General features: G+C 44.6%; 2 protein-coding genes across 16 annotated transcripts in view; one reads left to right on the forward strand and one right to left on the reverse strand.

The window, feature by feature from the left end:
- The window catches only part of LOC132692145 (uncharacterized), a 25,975-nt gene continuing 3,593 nt past the window's right edge, over nucleotides 1–22,382 (reverse strand). For 2 of the 6 annotated variants that reach the window (XM_060654305.3, XM_060654288.3), the window contains 4 exons: nucleotides 6,868–6,939; nucleotides 5,319–5,445; nucleotides 2,711–2,824; nucleotides 1–1,920 (listed from right to left, as the gene is read on the reverse strand). In XM_060654305.3, coding sequence (XP_060510288.1) covers nucleotides 914–1,920; nucleotides 2,711–2,824; nucleotides 5,319–5,445; nucleotides 6,868–6,900 — 1,281 coding nt within the window. In that variant the 5' untranslated portion in view covers nucleotides 6,901–6,939 and the 3' untranslated portion in view covers nucleotides 1–913. Of the gene's footprint in view, nucleotides 1,921–2,710; nucleotides 2,825–5,318; nucleotides 5,446–6,867; nucleotides 6,940–16,477; nucleotides 16,578–22,382 lie in introns of those variants that run through there. The other 4 variants (XM_060654278.3, XM_060654307.3, XM_081795220.1 and 1 more) reach the window with 4 other exon arrangements.
- ZNF514 (zinc finger protein 514) overlaps nucleotides 18,842–22,382 on the forward strand; it is a 15,297-nt gene continuing 11,756 nt past the window's right edge. For 2 of the 10 annotated variants that reach the window (XM_060654269.3, XM_060654249.3), the window contains exon 1: nucleotides 21,713–22,382. In XM_060654269.3, coding sequence (XP_060510252.2) covers nucleotides 22,364–22,382 — 19 coding nt within the window. In that variant the 5' untranslated portion in view covers nucleotides 21,713–22,363. Of the gene's footprint in view, nucleotides 18,950–21,712 lie in introns of those variants that run through there. The other 8 variants (XM_060654241.3, XM_060654234.3, XM_060654210.3 and 5 more) reach the window with 7 other exon arrangements.

Consider the following 22,382-nt stretch of genomic DNA (forward strand, 5'->3'; position numbering starts at 1 on the left):
TAGGTAGAAATGTCATTAATTCGGATAAATATTTATTGAGCACCTATTATGTGCAAGGCACCGTGTGAGATACAAAGACACGTAAGTCACGCCTCCAAGTGCTTACAATCTAGTTGAGGAGAGATTACACGTACATAAATTATGAGACAAACCGTAGAGCATAATGCTTAAAGGAACAGACCTGGAAGGCAGACTTGTATCCAAGACTTGGCTTCACCTTTTCCTAGCTGTGTCACCTTGGGCAAATTATTCGACACCTCTAAATTTCAGTTTGCTCATCTGTAAAATGAGGATAGTAACAGTACCTACTTCTACTTGATAGGGTTGGTGAGAGGACCAAATAATCTACTCTTTGCCGAACTCTCCACTGAGTGCTTACCCCATAATGAGCACTCGGTAAGTGCTAGCTAGCTAGCTAGTCATAGCAGCAGCAGCAGCAGCAGCAGCAGCAGAAGGGACCTACAAGCTAGGACACAAAGCACAAGTTCAGTGCCCAAAAAAGCTCCCAGGGGAAAGGGACCCAGCTATAAAAAGAACCATTCTGGAAGCAACAGTGCGGCCCTGACACAATTCTGCCATCCCTCCCATCCTGGCCTCGGGTTATTAAAGTGCAGTGATACCTGGGGCCTCAGACAAGAGGCGTGCCTGCGGATCACCTCCTAACATTTATCCTATTGTCTGATAAGCTTCAGCAAAATGTCGACTCTTTAGAGTCACAGCCTCCTTTCCGGCATCCCACATCAGTTCTATAACACAGTAGGTAGCGAGTGTTTATTCACACCGTGGCAGCAGAGATGGAAAAGGGGAGTAGTGGCCAGAATATGTACAGTGCTCAAATGAGGGATTTGCCTGCTGTGGGAAAGACCAGTCTTGGGTTTCTACGGTGGTCCGCTGACTGAAGCTTCCGCCCAACTCAGTCTATTCCTTGTTTGGCATAACGCCGTTGATGTTGAATGACTGACGATTTCGAACTGAACACTTTGCCACACACGCTGCATTCGAAGGGTTTCTCTCCCGTGTGCACTCTCTGATGTCGCGTGAGCCGGCACCTCTGGCTAAAGGCTTTCCCACATTCGGTGCATTCGTATGGCTTGTCTCCAGTGTGAATCTTCTGGTGCTGCGTGAGGGACGAGCGGTCAAAGAAAGCTTTCCCACACTCGCTGCACCGATAGCGAGGCTCTCCAGTGTGAGCTTTCTGATGTCTGTTCAGTGACGAGACGCCATAGAAGGCTTTCCCACACTCATTACATTCATAGGGCTTCCTGCCAGTGTGGATGAGCTGATGTCGAGTAAGAATACTTTTCTGGCTGAAGGCTTTCCCGCACTGATTACATTCATAAGGACTTTCTCCAGTATGAATTCTCTGGTGTCGAGTAAGGGACGAGCGGTCAAAGAAGGCCTTTCCGCACTCGCTGCATTTAAAGGGCTTCTCTCCGGTATGAATTCGCTGATGGACCGTTAGGGACGACCGGTCGAAGAAGGCCTTCCCACACGCGTTGCATTCGTAGGGGCTCTCCCCCGTGTGAGACATCAGATGTCTGCTGAGACTGCTCCTGTGACTGAAGGCCTTCCCGCACTCGTGACAGTCATAGGGCTTCTCTCCAGTGTGAGTCCTCTGGTGGCGTATAAGCGATGAGTGGTCAAAAAAGGTCTTCCCACAGTTGCTGCATTCCTGGTCTCTCTCCTTAGTGAGAATTTTCTTCAGAGGGCTAGACCCTTGCTGCAAATTTTCCTTCTGGGAAAGGGACTTCTTGCAGGTCTGCACCACAGGGCTCCCCTTCCCTGTTTCTGACTCACCCTCCAGGGCATGAGCTTCAAATTTAGGACACAGAGGAACTTTTCTTCCAAGCCTTTCCCTCACTATTTGTCCTGGTTTTTCTTCTTCCGAAGCACCCTGAGGCTCAGGCTTGGTCTCCCAATCTGGAATGGACAGAAAATACAGATGCAGTTTCTTTCCTGGGCTGGGAAATACTACATCAGAAAGAAGAGACACTACGATAAATCGGAAAAGTAGAGTGTGGTGACTGCCTCACTGGCTCGCACAGACACTTGTCCATGCTGGGGAAAGACTGAGACCTGGGAAGGCAGAAGAAAGTAGGGAATAGAACTGACAGTGGACATCTCAGAAAAGAGAAGACTTTCCATCGGGAGCATGGCCAGGATAACTAGGAGACTGCACTGGGTGGAGAGGGTGGTGGGGAATAGGAATATCAAAGGGTGAACGGGCAATGTGACAGACCTGAAAGAACAACATTTGGTGAACAAAGATAAGTAACACTTTAAGGTGTACAGAAAAAAAGTCCAAGCTCGTGGGTGATAAAGAGTAAACACTAGGGGCGCCTGGGTGGCGCAGTCGGTTAAGCGTCCGACTTCAGCCAGGTCACGATCTCGCGGTCCGTGAGTTCGAGCCCCGCGTCAGGCTCTGGGCTGATGGCTCGGAGCCTGGAGCCTGTTTCCGATTCTGTGTCTCCCTCTCTCTCTGCCCCTCCCCCGTTCATGCTCTGTCTCTCTCTGTCCCAAAAATAAATAAAAAACGTTGAAAAAAAAAAAATTAAAAAAAAAAAAAAAAAAAAAAAAAAAAAGAGTAAACACTAAAGCAGAAGATTTGAATGTGAGGAAAAACGTGGTACCCAAGCCTCCCTCCCAAACACCCAAATAACAACCACAAAACAAACCCAAACTCTGCCCAGCCCTGTTCATACACAATTACCTAGAGAGACATTCTCTGGACATTCTCTCTCCTCAGATCCATGAAGATCAACTATCCAAGGCTCATCCCCTCTCTTCAACTGAAAAATGACCTCAGGTCGAGGAACTGGGAGTCCTGCTCATGGAGAAAGAAACAAGCCAGGCACATGATGAAAATACGCCACTATTTCAAAGCGTAATCCCAGCCTCAGAGTGCTTCTGAGAGAAAATGCAAAAGGCAGAGGGCACACACCAGGAATACAGAGCGCAAAGTACTGCAAAAGAATGCTCAGAATGGAGGTTCTAAAAGGGACCAAGTAGATGGGGCCCCTGGTGGCTCAATCAGCTAGCGTCTGACTCCAGCTCAGGTCATGATCTCATCACTCTGAGTTCGAGCCCTGATTCGGGCTCTCTGCTGTCAGCACGGAGGCCACTCCGGTTCCTGTCTCCCTCTCCCTCTGCCCTTCCCCATCTCGTGCTTTCTCTCTGCCTCAAAAATAAATAAAAACATCAAAAAAATTTTTTTAAGTTAAAGGAAACAAAGTAGCACTTGGTCAAAAAGTTGATAAAATTCATTTGAATTATGTGTTTATTCTTCCCACTGAACTGAATGGGATGTCCCAGCTTTAGCACTGGTAGGATGGGGGGAAAGAGTCCTTGGGTCAGGGAAGATGAGAATCAAAACAGATCATCCTGAGTAAAAACATAATCTTTTTGTTTACCCTTTACTACTAAGCTCTTATTTAAACAAGTGGGTCATGCTCATTGTAGGAAAATTAGGGGTAAATTGAAGTAAAAAGAAAAATCACCTTTTGTACTTTGTATCTATTTTGAAACTGAAAGATACCTATAGATACATTCTGTTAAAAACTGGGTTATAGGGGCACCTGGGTGGCTCAGTTGGTTAAGCATCTGACTTCAGCTCAGGTCATGATCTCACAGCTTGTGGGTTCGAGCCCCATGTCGGGCTCTGTGCTCACAGCCCAGAGCCTGGAGCCTGCTTCGGATTCTGTGTCTCCCTCTCTCCCGTCCCCTTTCCCCACCTATGCTCTGTCTCTCAAAAATAAATAAACATTAAAAATTTTTTTTTAAATTGGTTATAAAATAATCCTGACTTGTAAATTTGATTTTTTTCACATAATAATAAACTTAAATATTATTTTACTTCAATTAACACAGATCTATCTTAGCACTTTAATGGCTACATGAGGTTACGTTGTATGGAATAATCTAATTTATTTAATCTCCTGCTGACAGACATTCAGACTGTTTTTAATGTTTTGCTATTAACAAACAATGATATGGTGAACATTTTTATATACCAGGGGCTGTTAATCCTATTACTTCCTTGGGACAAATTTCTAGAAGTGAATCTGTCCATTTTTGGTTATTTAAAGAAATAGAACCCATCCTAGAAATAGTCTCGAAGTCTAAACTTCTATTGCACTGGGGGCCCCAAACTGGGAAAGAGACACACTTTCTTACTGGGCCCACGGATCACCTATCTGGTTGTACGCTGATTCTCGGCTGATAAACTGGCCACATCCATGGCCTCCTTGTGGCTTCCTCTTTCTGACCTTTGCTAGGAATTCTATTTTCCCCAATATTTCATCCCACCAAAGCCTGTGACAAAGGCTCAGCAGTCTCCCTTAATGTTCCCTGAACATTTACCTGTTTTTTCCTATTTGGCCTATTTAAATTCTTGACATGCCTTGCATAAAATCTGTAATGGGACTCCTTTGGCTGCCACCTCCTGCTTATTTTATACTGGTTTCTGAATCTGTACACTCTCCCAGCCTCTTATTCTAGAAGCTCCTGAGAGGTTCTCACTACCTACAGGAGCCTAACTTTACTTCTCACAAATATATTACATCAGCTTCTTTTTTTTTTTTTTTTTTTAAGTAAGCTCTACACCCAATATGGGGCTTGAACTCAACAACCCTGAGATCGAGAGCTGCAAGACGTACAGACCGAGTGAGCCAGGCAGGCGCCTCCATCAGCACTCATTCTTAATTTTCCCTTTGTCACACAGGTCTCTATAATTGCAAAGTGCCTTCTGTGCGCCTCTAAGATTGTATTTAAGATAAATATTCAAAATCAAACGCAGAGTAGTGACCTACTCTGAGGCACAGCCTTGTATTTCTGTGCCCATACTGCCCTCTTTTAAAAGGGAAACACTTCTTCCTCCCATTCTTTGCTTCTCTGAAAAGAAAATTTCCCTCAGTAAGATAGCCCCTGCCCCCCACCTACCCCACCAACCCTTAATCCTCTGGATGGAGCTGAGAAAGTTACCTGCCTGATAAGCTGGGGGAAGGACGGGGCATATGTGACTCGGCTTCTTCTGTCTGCCCCTGCTCTGGGGAGGGGGCCCTCTGTATTGCAGGGGCAGGCTGCTGAGCAAGGGAGGCTGGGGTTCCCTTGCCTACGGCTCAGGGAACAAGTCTGTCCAATGCTGCGGTTCATAACTGAGAAGTCCACTGTTGCTGTACATCTTAGCCATAGCCTTCTACCCCTCCATTTTGTCTCTCAGTGCTTCAGAACTCAGGTGGGAGAAGAGGTATCACTTATTAGCCCACGACCCCCCATTAACGCAGTACAGAGTCTAACTTCTTGCGGGAAGCTCTCCTTACCCAATGAGACAATGCTCTTATAGTTTTCCAGCATCACCTCCTTGTAGAGGTCCTTCTGAATAGGGACTAGATGCCTCCACTCTTCATCTGTGAAAATCACAGCCACATCCTCAAATGTCACTGATTCCTGGAAACACAATAACATTCTCCCTTACTCATAACCCTTCTTTTTACATGGACCAGACAAAACAGTCTATAAAGATGACAGCCCCGAGGTTGTGGAGGGAAGGTTAAGGGACATGGTTCTGATAAAGCAGGGCTTTGAAGCACTCGGGGAAAGTGGCATAATTCCCTGAGGCATGAAGTTCTTGGTCATAATCCCTATATTCACAGCTCAGCCTGTGAATATCAGGGGCTCTTTTTTCATACTTACAGAAAACTTGCAAGGAAAGAACAAAGAATTCCTATGTACCCTTCACCCAGCTTCCCCAAATGTCAACATTTTCCACATTTGCTTTATCTTTCTCTCAGTACATACACATTCTATCTTTCTCCTGAACTTTTTTTTTTTTTTTGAGAGAAAGCGTGTGCATGCATGCAGGGAAGGAGCAGAGAGAGAGAGAGAGAGAGAGAGAGAGAGAGAGAGAGATTGAGAATATTAAGCAGGCTCCATGCCTAGTGCAGAGCCTGATGCAGGGCCTGACATGGGGTTCGATCTCATGACCGTGAGATCATGACCTGAGCTGAAATCAAGAGTCAGACACTTAACCAACTGAGCCACCCAGGTGTCCCTTTCCTGAATGTAACTTGCAAACATGATGCTTCTTTACTCATATTTTATAAAAACAAGGATATTCTCTTGCATAATCACAGTATAATTATGAAAGCCAAGAAAACAGCATTGATATTACACTATAATCTACAATCTTATTCAGATTCCACCAATTGTCTTTTTTTTTTTTTTTTTTTTTACAAATCCATAAAATGATGATGTAGATTAGGTTGTCCTTAGGATCCCCTCATTTCACGCTAATGCTTCATGATTCTGCAAGGCTGCATCTTTACCTCCAGTCCTAAAACTCCAGATGAGTCTCCAGTGTGCATGCAGACGTTCTAAGCCAGAGCACAGAATTCAAGACACTGGGCCCTTGGGCAGGAATGGGGCAAGCCACATGTCTCTACCCACACTCATCTCTCTTTAGAACTCTTACCACCTCACTGAGATGCTCTACAACAGGTGTCATTGGCGTAACCCAACACCTCCTGGAATACTTGGGGTCTGCTCTCAGTCTATACACAGATGCACTAAAGGGAAATAAGGACTAGAACTGTTCCCCAAACCATCCAAGCAGACCTGTACCAACACTTTTTAGTCAAAATCACTCAGCGCAAAGGTCACAGTGTGCCTGGTGACAGGCTACTGGGCACATGTTCAAGGTAAGAAAAGGTCACTGAAGGATACCACAGATCAAATGGGAAAGACGCATTCCCTGTGGAGTCCTTCATTCACCTGGTTAGGTTTGATTGAAGAAGCTCCAGGATAGACACAGAAAAGTGGTTACATTCTGGAGACTAACAGAGTATTTCAGAAACACAAAGTCCACCTCACCTGGCATCTGTCAGTTGGAGACACAGCGGCCATTCCCTCCTGTGTGCTCTCCTTGTAGAAAAGGGCAGAGTCCTAATGAGGAAGAGGTACGGGATGAGAAAGTCGGTATGAGAAAGACTAGTCTTGTAGTTTTCTGACCCATAAAGCAGGAAATCTCCAAATACCAGTGAGTCATATGCCCATTCTCATTCCTAATACCCTACAAAAAGGGAAGACAAAGCAAAGCAAGGCCAGGAGCAACCCCACCCCACCCCAGAACTGGAGTGAAAGACCACAGATATTACTATTCAGGATACAATGTGGGACTTGTTTTACTATGATCCCACAGGAGAAGTTCTGTTCCTGGGAACCAAGAACGTATTAAGCTTATACTGTATTTATAAGGTCACATTCACTGTTGCCCTGATAGCTCCCAGAAAAAAAGTCCAAGAAATTTCATAAATGATTATATGGATAAGATGTGTCACGTAAACACCCATAGTCTCTTTAAGAGAAAAATAACCCATTCACGACCCCGTGCTCCAGGAGCAGCACTTGGACAGCCATGTTTTGTTCTGCATGATGCTGCGTCTCATTCTGGGAGCCACACTGATTTAGGTCTCAGGTGGGCAATGTGCAGGTTGACCAGTAGACTGAGATGCAATCTAGCTTGAAAAGGTGACATCCTTCCTCGGGAATGTGAACTAAGAAATGTCAGGACAACAGGTGGGTGATGAACTGAAAGGATGTCATGAGGGACGGAAGTAGCCATAAGGATCAGGGGAGCCCAAGTCACCAGGAAGCAGAGCCAGTGAGTACATGGGAGGCACAATATGGTAAGACTAGACATGGGTCAGGGGAAGAAAAGCCTGCTCACATCAGCAGTGGAGCAAAGACCTACGAGTTTTGTACTGGCTTTGAAGTCCCTCAATTCATGTAGGACCATCTCTGGGCTCCAGTTTGCATATAGACCAGCCTTATTTATTCTTCGATTTCCAAAAGACTCTAAACCTCTTAGGCTTTGTGTGAATCCTTATCAGTAAACTCCCTTTACTTGAGTTAGCTGAGTAGGTCTCAGTTTCCCACAGTCAGGAGTCTAATTAAACACAGTTGAATCAAGCATTCTTGGGATTCATGAGTGGTATGGGAAGTGTGGTCTGGGAAGAAGGAGGAAAAGAGATGGCCCACTGACTATTCTCCTGTAGTCAAGGGAATATATGTTCTGATCTTTGGTATTCATTCATTTGTCTACTAACTAACATTTATTTAGCACCAACTTTTTATACCAAAGACAGAAACTATAGGACACTGTCTTTGTCCTCCAAAAGCTTATAGTCTAGAACACAGGACAAAAGAGTAACCCAAATGAGTCACTACAGGATGGATACGTACTATAAAGAGATACCTGATGAGTGTCCATCAGGGGCTTGCCTAATGCAGATAGGAGGCTGTAGGTTCCTTGGCAGAAGCAGGATCTAAGATAAGTTTTGATCTTGGGGGGAGGAAGTGGAACATTCTAGGTAAGAAAAATATCAAGTTTTAAAAAAAAAAACCGAGGAGATGGGTCCTTACACAGAAAAGATTAACAACTGTAAGTAGTTTAGAATGGGAGAAGTCTAGGCTGTGAGTAGTGCTGTAAGGAAAGATGAGACTGGAGAAGTGGCCAGAGGCCAGGTAGATCAAGGACAATTTTGCATGGGCCCATACATAGAAGAAGGGCCACAGCCATGGAGACCACTGAGGATTAAACATGGAAGGGTTATCATCAGATTTATGTTTTAGAAAAATCATTGCAATTGGTATCACAGGCCTTGGAATATAGATACTCTTTGGCACAGCAACCCTCTCCTAGGAGTTTGTCCTAAGGAAATAAGTGAGAATATATGCAAAGTTTTTCTTAGTCATCATTAACACTAACCTTTACTGAGGTGTTACATGTGGTAACTTTTTAAGCACTTTACATGTAGTATCTCATTTAATCCTTAAAATACAGGAAAAATTTGAAATATCCTAAGTTTCTACAACAGAAGATATGATTAAATAATTTGTGATCCAGCCCATCCATACACTGTAATACCATTTAACATCATAGTAACCAGCATTCATTGAGCATTTGCTATTCACCAGGCACTGTGCTAAGCACTCTTTTTTTTTTTTTTAGTTTATTTATTTTGAGAGAGAGAAAGCACACGCAAGTGGGGGAGGGGCAGAGAGGGAGAGAGAGCATTCCAAACAGGCTCCGAGCTGTCAGCACTGAGCCCAATGCGGGACTCGAACCCATGAACTGTGAGATCATGACCTGAGTTGAAATCAAGAGTCAGATGCTTAGGGTGCTCAGTCAGTTGAGCGACCGACTTTGGCGCAGGTCATGATGTCAGGGTTCATGAGTTTGAGCCTCACGTCGGGCTCTGTGCTGACATCTCAGAGCCTAGAGCCTGCTTCAGATTCTGTGTCTCCCTCTCTTTCTGCCCCTCCTCCACTCACATCCTTTCTCAAAAATAAAATAAACATTAAAAGAAAAAAACTGACTGAGCCACCCAGGTGGCCCTGCTAAGTACTCTTTCTAAGGATAATTTAATTCCATCCTCATAAATCAATAAGGTAGGTACAATATTACAGATTAGTGAAGTTAAGGCTTTGTAAGAGGCTGAAGTAGAATTTGAACCCAGGTCTGTCAATCAGCTTTTAATCTCTATGCTATGTGATTTTTATTTTCATGAAAAAATAACCACATAGATAACAGACTAATAGACTAGAATAAAAAATCTGCAAACATATCCAAACATGTAGAGAAGCTTGACTACAACTGAGGTGGCATTACAAATCACCAAGGAAGGGCACCTGGCTGGCTCAGTCACTAGAGCATGCAACTCTTGATCTCAGGGTTGTGAGTTCAAGCCCCACATTGGGGGGAGCCTATTTAAATGGAGCCTATTTAAAACAAAAAGTCACCAAGGAAAAGATCACTAGTGATAAACTGCAAACGACTTAAATGTTCATCAGTAGGATAAACTGTGATTTTATGTGTGTGAGTTTATGTGTATAGGAATATTACACGTTGATTAAGATGAATGGAGTAGAGCTGTATGTTAATGATAGAGATAAATCATAGAATTACTGAGCAAAAAATAAGAAAGCTTTAGAATTACTGTGTAGTATTTATACAAAACTTAAAAACAGGTAAATAATACCTACAAAAATCTATATGGGGGCGCACCTGGGCGGTTCAGTTAGTTCAGCATCTGACTTTGGCTCAGGTCATGATCTCGCGGTTCATGAGTCTGAGCCCCATGTCAGCCCCTGTGCTGTCAGCATGGAGCTTGGAGCCTGCTTCGGATTCTGACTCCCTCTCTCTCTCTCTGCCCTTCCCCCCACTCGTGCATGCTCTCGCTCTCTCTCAAAAATAAATAGACATTAAAAAATGGAAATAATCCTTAAATATTAAAAAAAAGTCTATATGGGACAATAAGCACTAAATTGTGAGTTATCCCTGGGGAGGGAGGGATATGGGATTGGTACAGATAACCAGGAGAGTTCAACTTTGTGATGTTTATTTTAAAAAGTTTTTTTTTCCTGTGAAAATGTGCAATGAAATTTTTATTTTTATTTATTTTTTAATATATGAAATTTATTGTCAAATTGGTTTCCATACAACACCCAGTGCTCATCCCAAAAGATGCCCTCTTCAATGCTCATCACCTACTCTCCCCTCCCTGCCACCCTAAAAAAGTTTTTCAAACAAATTCACAAATATTAAGAATGCACACTTAGGGGCGCCTGGGTGGCTCAGTCAGTCAAGTGTCTGACTCTTGATTTCTGCTCAGGTCATGATCTCAGTGTTTGTGGAATCAAGCCCTACACTGGGCTCTGCACTGACAGTGCAGAGCCTGCTTTGGATTCTCTCTCTCCCCCCTCTCTTCCACTCTCTTTCTCTCTCTGCCCTCCCCCACTTGTGCTCTTGCTCAAATATCAATTAACTTTAAAAGAAAAAAAAGAATGCACACTTAAAATTACTTATTTGTGTATGCACATGTGTATAGAAAAAAGACTGAAAGAATATATACTAAAATGTAAATGGAATTTGACTGGTGGAATTGTAAGTGATTTTATTCTATTTCTTACAATTCTTTACATTCTAATTTTTGTTTTTACAAGAGTACGTATTTACTTTGGTGTACAGGAAAAATAACAGGAAGGAAAGGTGGTGTACAGAAAAGTTACAAAGCAGACCCGAGACTGCTACTCTTAGAAAGGTCTACTTGTGAGATTGACCCTTGGCTGGGGTCTGGGAACTCAGATTTGGGGAGGGTTCCCTAAAAGAGAAGGGTGGTCCATTGCCTAAATGATTTGGGTCCATGCCTAAATGATTTGTGCAAACAATGCGGTTTATGCTGGATGCTTGCTTTCCTGCTAGACGCTCTGGAATTTTGGTAGGTGTTAGGCAGAGGGTGCCTACCTGACCTGCCCTCAATAAAAAATAACTTGGGCTCTGAGTCTCTAATGAGCTCTTTTGGGCTGGAACATCACACACATGTTGTTGCATTTTCATTGCTAGAAAGGATGTGTTCTGTGTGACCCCTCCTGGCAAGGAGAGAACACAAGAAAGCCTGCCTATGAATTCCTCCAGATTCTACCTCTCTTCCCCTTACGACCTAGCTGTGCATCCTTGCAAGATCGGTCATCATCTTAGACATGAGTGCAACTATAAGCTGAGTCCCACATCCTTCCGGCAAATCCTTGAATGTGGGGTGATCTTGGAGACCTCTGACACAGGCAGCCATGCCACTCTGGAAGCTGCAGCAGAATGGGACCAGAGGAGGGCAAAAATGGAGGTAAGGAAGAACCAGTGAGGAATCTCATAATTGAGTAAAAATGAAGAAAAACTGAACAAAAGCAGTGGCAGCAGAAATGGAAAGAAGGGGAACTACTGACAAGACATGAAGAACAGACAGTAGACTGACTGGAAGTGAAGGCCAAAGGTGATGGGAGAGGCAAGGATGACTTAGGACTTCCAGGTCACTCATTTGCACAACGCTGTGCATAATGCTACCATTCGTGGAGATGTGCAATGGAAAAGGTGGTTTGGGGGGAAAGCTAATGAGTACAGCTTGGAGTATTTCGAATTTGAGATGTTCCCACATCTTTGGATAGGAAAAATCAGGTGACTCTGGATTCACTGGCCAAGTTGTAAAAATTATTATCGCTAAATGAAATAGTTTGAATTTTGAAGGACGGTGAGTTAAATGCTCAAAATAGAAAAATTAATATAAAGTATTAAAAACTGGTTGTAATACAAACAGGCAATGAGTAAGCCTTTAGTTATATAAATAAGTACTTTGTGTTTTTTTCTATTAATTATATGACTACTCACCAAATACAGATGTATCCTTAGGATATATACTTGCACCCATTCATATAAGCGTGAAAAAAGAAATCTAGGGAATGGAGGTAAAACCAAGTAATGCCAGAGAGAGGAACTACAAACCCTAAACAGACTAATCAGTACTGAGGTCAGGAAGAAAGAAGAGCATGTATCTCTAATAATGAATCCATTTTAGATTCTAAAAAGGCAAAGTAACCGTGCAGACTTAATCCTTCCTTCCCTAGATGAACCCTCCATCTTGCCTTATTAATAAGATCCTAATAAGGTACAGTTTTCAAACACTCTGAAAGACCAGATCAATATACATTTACTAGACAAGGGGTTACTGAACACTGGTTAAGCCAGACTTTAAAAGAATATTACCCTGAGGTGAACACCAGTTTGCATAAATGTGTAAAACCTATGCAAAAGGTAAAAACTTAAAAAAAAAAAAAAAAGTACTGGAAAGACAAGTTTAATATAACTATAAAAAAAAAAAAAGAATTTGACCTGAGGAGAGATTGGGGTTTGAATCTTGTTAGGAGGAGGCAGAGTGATATATACACAAATGGAAACAGATATGATCAGTAGCCTGCAAGTTGCATTTAGACAGTAGTCTTTTCCTTGTTTGTTAAGATTCCTCCATTTCCAGGAGGATCTTAAAATATTACTCTTGGGCCCTAGTAAGAAGTCAAAATTAGTATTTAGAGATACAGGACAGTTTAGTCATTAGGTGTACAGACTCTGGCAGACTGCCTGAAATAAAATTCCAGCTGTGTCTTACTACCTGTATGACCTTAGGCAAGTTTCTCAACCTGTGTCTCAGTTTACCCATCTGTAAAGTTAGAATAATGAAAGTATCTGTCTAATACAGTTACTGTAATGCTTAAATAATACCTATAAAGCATACAGAATAATGTGCTAAGTGTTAGCATTAGCTAAAAGTCATGTTATAATCCTAGGAAGGTAGAAATAATGAAAAGACTAATTACAACGAAATTATAATTACAATGTTTTTGAGTAGGTTTAAGTATAAGTGTAGTAATAGCTTTGGAATCAAAGTATTTGAATGTTTCCAAAGCATTTGAGCTTTTCAAACAAATCAGTTGAACTACATCTGAAATTGTAGTTGAAACTGCTCAGTGTTTAAATGCTTAAAGATAATTTTCTTTTTTTTTTTTAATTTTTTTTTAATGTTTATTTATTTTTGAGACAGAGAGAGACAGAGCATGAACGGGGGAGGGTCAGAGAGAGGGAGACACAGAATTTGAAACAGGCTCCAGGCTGTCACCACAGTCCAAGCTGTCAGCACAGAGCCCGACGCGGGGCTCGAACTCACGGACCGTGAGATCATGACCTGAGCCGAAGCTGGCCGCTCAACCGACTGAGCCACCCAGGCGCCCCTTAAAGATAATTTTCAAAGTTTCATTTATTAGATTATGACTTTCATAAAGTGAGCATTGAAAAATTACAAATGATGGGGAGCATAAAAGCTCCCCCAGCCATTAAGCAACCAGTCAATACTCCCCCAGGGTGCTCATTATCTGTGGGCTCCCTGCCAGGCTGACTTCCCTCCTGGGCAGTTGCTTCAGTAGGCTCTCGGTGAAATTCAAGGCTCCCCAAATCCACCAAATTCACGTGGAGTTACTTCTGTTCTCTCTTGTCCTCTTCCCGGTTCTCAGAGTATTTCTGGGGAAAAAACTCCCCAAATTCTTATTCTAGATCTTCAAATAAGCCCTTGTCTGGAAAGCTTTTAGTGTTCCCATCCTTGCTCCATAGCTACCATTCAATTTCAGTAGAACACTCACTCACAAAGAGTTCCAGAGGAGGCAGGTCTGTGTGGTAAAACGCATTCCACAGGCCTTTAATTATTATCTGTAAAGGCTTGGGCATATCACTTAAGCTAAAAGTTGACCCCCAGTTGTTTAATACTTACTTCACAAAGTAGTTATAAATATTGAATGAGATAGTTAATGGAAAGCATTTATTTTTCTGTCTGTTCAACAAACGAAAGTTGCTTTCCTCGCTACTGCCCAACACCAACCCATTCATCCACTCATTCATCCTACCATTCAACAAATATGTCCAGGCACCTGCTATGTGCTAGGTAGCATGGGATGTGAGGACAACGAAACAGAAATGTCTGTCTCCGGGACTTTACCTGAGTGTCCCTCTGACTGTGTCCTACTTTCTTTCCACTACTGTTGCCTCTTAGAATCTGCTCCCTGCTCCCAATCTTTCTTTCTCCACCATCTCCCACCTCACCAATAGCTTCAATTCCCACATCTTCAAACAGTACAACCCTTCATCTATCTGAAACTATCTCCACCAAATCCCATGGCCTCTCTGTAGCAAGGGTTCTCATTTGGGTCTTCCTTTCATGATCAATCTTGGTAACATATACCTATCAATGCCACCTACTCTTCTTGAATCCATTATCCTGCTCTTGCTACCCCTCACATCCTGAAACTGCACGCTCAAAACTTACTAGTGCATTTCTGACCTCTAATTCTGATAGTCCTTTTCTCCTTAACTTTAATTCTTGCAGCTTTTGACTGTCCTGACAAGTTCCTGCTTCTTTAAGTGGTGACTGTAGTTGCTATGATACTGCATTAGCCTGACTTTCTTCCTACCAATAAAACTGCATCTCTGTGTGCCTCTTTTTCCCAGTCTTGCCCTGGAAACAAGGACACTGCCCAATGCTCAGTCTTTGTACAATGCTCTTCTTGCTATCCCTCAGAAAGTCCATCCAGCTGGCATTCCATTTTCCACCTCTACAGAGATGGCTCCCAATCTAGTCCCAATCCCTCTTCCAAACCCAACTTGCGTTTCCAAATGACTCAAATGTTGAATCTGGCATTCTGCCAGCACCTCAAAACCATCTTCCCCTATGCAACTCCCCAATCAGCCCCTCTCTTTCTATTGTGCTATTATTTTCCAGATGCCCCCAATTCAAACTTTTACCTTTGTTTCCTTTCAAATCGTTAGTCACCAGATAGATCCCTTGACGCTTCTTCTGCATTGTCATTTTTATCCTTTCCCCGCCACTGACACCATAATTCAGGTCCCTAACAACTTGCATCAGGATTACTTTGCATTCCTAACTGGCTCCCTGCCACTGGTCCCTTCCTCTCTCTAGTCCTAGATATGACCTCTAGAATTGGTGTCCCCAAATAGTTTTATTCCTGTCAGTCTCCGGATCAGTACCATAAAATCCACCCTGCCTACTTGGTTTTGTCCTGATTCTCTAGGTCATCACACCAGTATACTTTTCTCCCACTATTCTTGACACTTCACTTCAGTTAAAGTCAGTTCCCTCTCAAATCTGACTAATGATTTGCTACTTATTCCTTGTTTGTTTGCTTTTTTGCCACCTCAGATCCTACCTCCTCCTTGAAAGGGCCCCTCTTCAAGGCCCCTAGCAACTAAAGAATGATATTAAAGCGTTCATTTTGCCATTCATTCCTTTGAACTAAGAAAAGATTGTATATGATGTTGACAGCTGAAACAGACACATTAGGCATTAAGGTAGCTTTAATTATTGGTTTAATGGATAACCATATATGTCAAACCAAGAGCTTTAAGGACTGCATCTCAGACTCGATTCACTAATATTCTTCTTTTAAATCGAGGATATCTTAGAGGTGTACTTATTTCGAGAATTAAACTTGTCAATGAACTACATAATAACCATAGGTTTCAACAATGGATTCCAACCGCTTAAAAGTTCAACTGCCGTGGTTAAAATCAAGTAAAAATGTTCAATGATGTAGTCTAAAAAATGAAGTATCTATCCTTAAATGGGAGCCTCATACGAAGGCCCAAGGCAGGGGGCTAAACGAGACAATCTGAGACTCTTTCTGGGAAAGAGGGAAGGGGCGGAGTGGGCGATTCTATGAATTTAGTGTCAATTTCCACCCGTATTTATTAAACACCCATTATGGGAAGAAGAACGAAAAGAGCGGAGGAAGCCTCCAAACTTCCAACCTGAAAGTTGAGATCTGGCATATAGTGGATCTATTCTGAAAGACCACTCGTAACAGTGCCCACACTCCCCGGAACACATGCACACATAGCGGGCGAGGGGCAACTTTCCGTCCGCCCCTCTCCGAGCCGGGACGTCCACACACACAGACACACTCCGCAAGCTGGCTCCGTCCGCGTCACCCCGTTCTGTTCCCACAGCACCTCCCCCAAGTTCTCAGTGTTCCCTTCTCTCGGCCGCTGCGCTCACTCCGCATCTCGAAGACAAACACCCCCAGCCCTCACCTCCGGCACAGAGTGCTCGGGACCCAGGAAGACGGCGCCTCTTCAGGTCCGGAAAACAATGCGCCTGCGCAAAGCCTCTGACGTTGGCGCTCCCAATCAATGTTCGGCCTTCTCACAAACTCCATTCCCCAGAAGTCTCAGCGGCCAGCGCGCTTCAATATGACGTATGAAATTCCGCGCAAGCGCGTGTTTCTGAGAAAAAGGCTGATGGCTCTGAAGGTGTTTAGTCCCAGCGTTCCGGCAGCCGTAGTCCGGGTCGGGGGAGAACGGTTGAGGATGTAAAGGAGGCTTATGTTCACCCTGGAAATACTGCCTACGTGTGATGTCACGTCCCTCCAGTCCTCCGATGGAAGGGCCGTCCGAAGAAAATGTGTGGGATCTTTGGGGCCCGTCCCTACCCTTCGTTTTCACTGCCCGGGAAGACCAAGAACGAGTCTCCTGGCGCTTCGAAGAGGCTTGTTTCCGCTTCATCTTGTCCACTTTCAGGGATTTGGTTCTGAAATTTGGGCCGGAGAGATAGAGAATTTGGTTCTGAGGACGAGGCTGCGCCTGAGGCAGAGGATGCACATTTTTGCGCCCTAAGTGGAGAGCCCAGGATACACGTCTATACAAACTGGGCACCCGGGCAGACTACCGACAGTTTGAGCGCACACCAGCCTGCCTGCCTTGGTACTGCTAGAGGGCCCTGGGTGGAGACGTCGTAGGGATTCTCAGCCTTGGCTGCATGTCGGAATTACCTGAAAAGCTTTGGACATATTGATACCTGGAATCCATTCAGGAGCGAGAGTTTACTAATAACTTCAGGTGACTCTACTGTGCAGCTAAAGCTAAGAACCATTGAGCGAGAGCTCCAGAGAAGACTGGAGATTACAAGAATATGATAAAATCCTACTTTGGGAACAAGTCTGTACTTTCACTCAAAAAGCCTAAAATGCCAGCTTAGGCAAGGCATCGTTACCGATATAAATAAGACACAGTTAACCGCCCCAAACGAACTCATGCTCCAAAGGAAAACCCAGAATGTAAAAGTATAACAACACAATGCAGTATGTTCTATATGTCACGTCTAAGACACTATGGGAGCACATGGAGGAAGCAACTAACTATGGCTGAGAAAGTTAGAAAAGGCTTCCTGTAACTGGTACACTTGAAAAAGAATAATTAAGAAGAAAAAAGTGCAGTCTATGCAGAGAGAATAACACCTGTAAAGGTACAGACTAGAGGATAAAAATGCAAAGAATTAGTAGCAAGATGACTGGCGAGTGGGTGTTTAGGGGCTGATAACCGTAATTTGGGGCCAGATTGGGGATGATTTTGTACTGTAGTAAGGGTTTGGACCTTGATTAAAGGTCCTTGATTAAAGTCATGATGTCTAAGACATATTTTCTTGCTCTTCCTTTCTGTGTGGTGTTTGTTTTAATTCAGCCTTATGCAGAGTGGAAATTTGTGGGTTCTAGATGAGTTTCCTTCTAGAACTCCCCACCCTTGGGCAGGCCCTAGGCTTTATCTCTCTTTGCTGACCCCGGTTAACTGTCAAAGTGGAAGCTTAAGTTCTCTGGGGTTTAGCAGTGAAAAAGTCAGGTTTGCTGCTCCCTTCTCAGAGTTGTAGCTCTCCATTTTTTTTTTTTTTTTTTTTTTTAAGTCTGCAAATTCCTCACTTTCAGACCTGGTGACCAGTGTGTTTATAAAGATGTTTTATAGCTTTTCAGCATTTTTAGTGTTTTCAGTTAGGAGAGTTGTTCAGGGTGTCCAATCTGCCATGTTGCTGGAAAGTTTAAAGAGAATTTCAGCTGAATTTCTTAAAAGAGAAAGGGCATATAGATGCTGAGCAACCAAGAAACAACACCTATCTTGTCTAGGTTAAGACAGATGTCCACTAGGCCCACCAACTCTGAGCTCCGACAAACTTCAGGACGTTATGGCTATCTGCTGCTGTGTAACAAACTACTCCAAACTTAGTCACTTAAAACATCTGTATCACGCGAATAGATTGCGTGGGTGAGGAATTTGGACAGGGCACTGTGGCAATGGCTTGCTTCTGCTTCACTGCTTCATAATTTCTGGACCCTCAGATGGGAGGACTCAAACGGCTTCTCCACTTGAGTCTGCTACCTGAACTGGAACCTGTGGCTGGGCTCACGTGGGGCTGTGGGCCAGAATTTCTACCGGCAGCCTCTCTTTGTTCTTGGACTACCTCACAGTAGGTGGTTTCGGGGTAATCAGGCAGGGTATATGGCAGCTCAGGGCTCCAAGAGAGTGTTCCAGTGAGCAAAATACAAGCTGCATGGCCTTTTATGACCTAGCTTTGAAAATCAGTAGTGTCATTTCTATTGCACACTATTGGTTGCAGCCATTATAAGCTTGTCCAGAGTCAAGAGGAGGCACCATACAGCCCACTCTCAAAGGGAGGTCTATGAAAGAATCCGTGGCCATGAAAAACAAACTTGTTGTGGTGCCTGGGTGGCTCACTCGGTAAGTGTCCAACTCTTGATTTTGGCTCAGGTCGCGATCTCATAGTTTGTGGGACTGAACTCTGTGTCAGGGTTCACCCTGGGCTTCACAGGGCTCACAGAGCCCACGCTGACAGCATGGAGGCTGCTTGGAATTCCCTTTCTTCCTCTCTCTCTGCCCCTCTCCTGCTCGTGCGCATTCCCCCCCCCCCCCCTTTCAAAATAAATAAATAGACTTAAGAGAAAACTTGCCAAAAAGGATTTTGGCCTTCCCTCTTTTATGAGCGTTTCTCTGTGAGAAGCAGGGGTGGGGGCGGAATGTAGAAGTGTCCCTATTTCAACCAACGTTTTTGCTTTCCCTCACGGTTCTGCTTGTTTGTATTGCCTCCTGAAGTTGCTTCTACCAGCAATCTTTGCTCCTCCTAGGTCACTTCTTGCAGTTCCAAGACCTCTCTTCTTGAACACCTTTTGGCTTTATTTCTCTAAGCATCTCTCCTTAGCTGCTGCTACGTAGTACTCTGTGTCCAGATCTACATCTTACAATATCTATCTATTAATCCATCTATCTACCTCCATATCTGCCTGCCTACCTACCTCTCACAGAAGAAAGCATCATCCCTTTACATCATGGGGCCTTTTTAGAGGTGCTACCTTAGAGGAATAGCACAGGTCCTTAGTGGTATTTTCAGTTTTATCACTCAGTCAATGGGGGAAAGGATGGTTGGTCCCCTAGCAAAGAGGTTTGACTACTTAGTAATAATATTGTTTATTTTCTACTATCAACTTTCTTTTTTGCAGTGCATGTGTATCATCAGAAGCTGGGTGATGGGGCGGAAAAGAAACATTCAGGCACAATTTCACGCTATACCTGAAAAAAACACTGTTGCTTCTAATACCCAGGTCTGATACCAGATTGGAGTAGTTTTTACTTCTATGTTTTTGTTTTTGTAATACCTTTTCTCAAAATGGCCACCATTGGGGCATCTTTAGTCCACTGTCAATGACCCAAGCCCTAATTGTGAACATGTTGCTGTTTTTACCATGGGCTGCCAACCCAGGAGAGTTGGAGGTTGTGTGATGATGGATGTCTGACCACTCGGAGGACCTGTAGAAAAGTCTGTGCTTTGGGGCACCTGGCTGGCTCAGTTGGTAGAGCATGTGACTCTATCTCAGGGTTGTGAGCTCTAGCCCCACGCTGGGTGTAGAGATTACTTAAAAATAAAATCTTAGGAGCGCCTGGGCGGCTCAGTTGGTTAAGCGTCCAACTCTTGGTTTCAGCTCAGGTCATGGTCTCATGGTTAGTGAGTTAGAGCCCCACATTGGGCTCTGTGATCTCTGTCTCCCTCTCTTTGCCCCTCCCCCACTCGCACTCTCCCTCTCTCAAAAATAAACAATTAAAAAAAATAAAATCTTGTGGCGCCTGGATGGCTCAGTCGGTTGGGCATCTGACTTCGGCTCAGGTCATGATCTCACAGTCCTTGAGTGTAAGCCCCGCGTTGGACTCTGCACTGACAGCTTAGAGCCTGGAGGCTACTTCGGATTCTGTTTCCCTCTCTCTCTGCCCCTACCCCACTCACACTCTGTCTCTGTCTCAAAAATACATATAAAAGCATAGAAATTTAAAAATAAAACCTTTAAAAGATTCTGTGCTTCAGTTCTGCCTTACAAAAGCACCTTTCACTTTTTTTTTTTTTTGTTTTTTTCGTTTTTGTCATTAGTTCTTAAAATAGGGTAAGCCACCTCCTTCAGGCTGATTTGATTTACAGATGCTCTTGCTCTCTGCTCTTCCTCTGGTAAACTGCAGTTTATCAGTACTGTTCCTAAAATCTGATGTTACCCATTATTTTTTTCTCTGCATCTTCCATGGTAATAGAATTCTAGCCAGGCACATGTTTAAAGAATACATTTCTCTGCAGCTAGGTGTGGTCAAGTGTCCTGGTAAATAGGATGTAAATGGATGTGCTGTGTAGCTCCTTAAGACAGCTTTCCATATAGGATAGCTAGACTCAAGAGTACAAGGGAATGAATTATTGGTCCCTATGACAACACAGATGGATCTTAAGGGCTTAATGCTGTGACAGAAGTGATAGAGTGTGATAGTGATAGAAGCCACTCTCAAAAGGTTACATACTATATAATCCTGTTTATATGACACTCTGGAAAAGGCAAAACTATACGGAAAGAACAGAGAGCCGTCACAATGGGCTGGAATGGGAGAAACGTTTGACTACAAAGGAGCAGGAAAAGGGAATGTTGGGGGGTGATGCGCAAATATTTCTTTCAGGTCCTAAATGATACTCTTTGTGGAGCAGGAAGGAGTCCATAGTCCTTTCTTCACTGACCCTTCACTGAATTCAAAACTTGGGGCCGTGAGGGAAAGGCGGAGAAACACCGGATGGCCTATAAAACAGCAGTTAGTAGTTAATGAGACATGGGTATCTCCTGGGCGCCCTGTAAGAAATACGCCCAGAGAGCCTCCTGGAAATCCTTACTCGGTAGATTCAGGGTAGGACCCACGTTTCCCTTTTTAACAAAAAAGAGTGGTGGCTTCTGGTTGGAGAGCCCCAAACCCGGCTATCGCGTCTAAGGTGGGAGTTGCTCCCAGGTCCCAGCCGGCGCTGGGAGCCGGCTGGGAGACTCCTCCACTCACGTCAGTGACGCACAGAGAAGCTTCCCTGAGACGCCAGCAACCTCACCCCTCTCAGTTCTCTCCGGCCTCCAGGGCGCAGGCGCCGCTCGCCCCGCCCCGCACGCAGGATTGATTGCTCCGTGCGCGGTGGCCCGTCTGCGCAGGCTCGGGACTTATCTTGGGAGGAGGGGCCGGGGAAGGGGTGGGGTTTGTTCTTTGTGGGTTCGGAGACTTCGGGGTCGCCGGCCTGTTGCGAGCGCTGCGCGCCAGTCCGTGACATTGTTGGGAGTGTCCCTCCGCGAGGGGCTGTGGGGCCTGGAGCTAGGAGATCGAGTTGCAGTGTCCCCGTGAGGCTCTCTTTTGAATCCCTGCTAGCTCCGGGTCGCGGAGGCGCACTGGGTACCGAGGTAGCAGGTGTGGCTACGGCCGTATCTCTTGGCGGTGTGGTCGTCATCATGGGTGTGGGTCTGCGGTGAAACTGGGGTCCAGAGTCCGGCCCCGAGGAGCAAGGCGACGGAGCGAAGCCAGGGGGCCCAGGCCCGGCTCGTGAGGGGTCTGAGAGCGCGCCTGAAAGCAGGGGAAGCGCACCACCCCGGGCGGCAGCGCTACGCGCTCGGACAGGAGTCTGGGTTTGACTGCCCTGTTCTGGGCCTTGCAGGTCGCCTGGGCGTCACTGCGCGGAGTGGGAATGCCCGATGTCACCTAGCTTGCTCCCTGCTCTCTGAGCCGTAAGGGAGGACCGCAGGGCTGCGGCTGCAGGACAGACATTTGGACCTAGTGAAAGGACGTCGCCGCTTAGCCCCAGCTATGGACTCCACAGCATCAG

The sequence above is a fragment of the Panthera onca genome, chromosome A3, assembly GCF_046562875.1.
Source record: "Panthera onca isolate mPanOnc1 chromosome A3, mPanOnc1 haplotype 2, whole genome shotgun sequence".
Lineage (NCBI taxonomy): Eukaryota > Metazoa > Chordata > Mammalia > Carnivora > Felidae > Panthera > Panthera onca.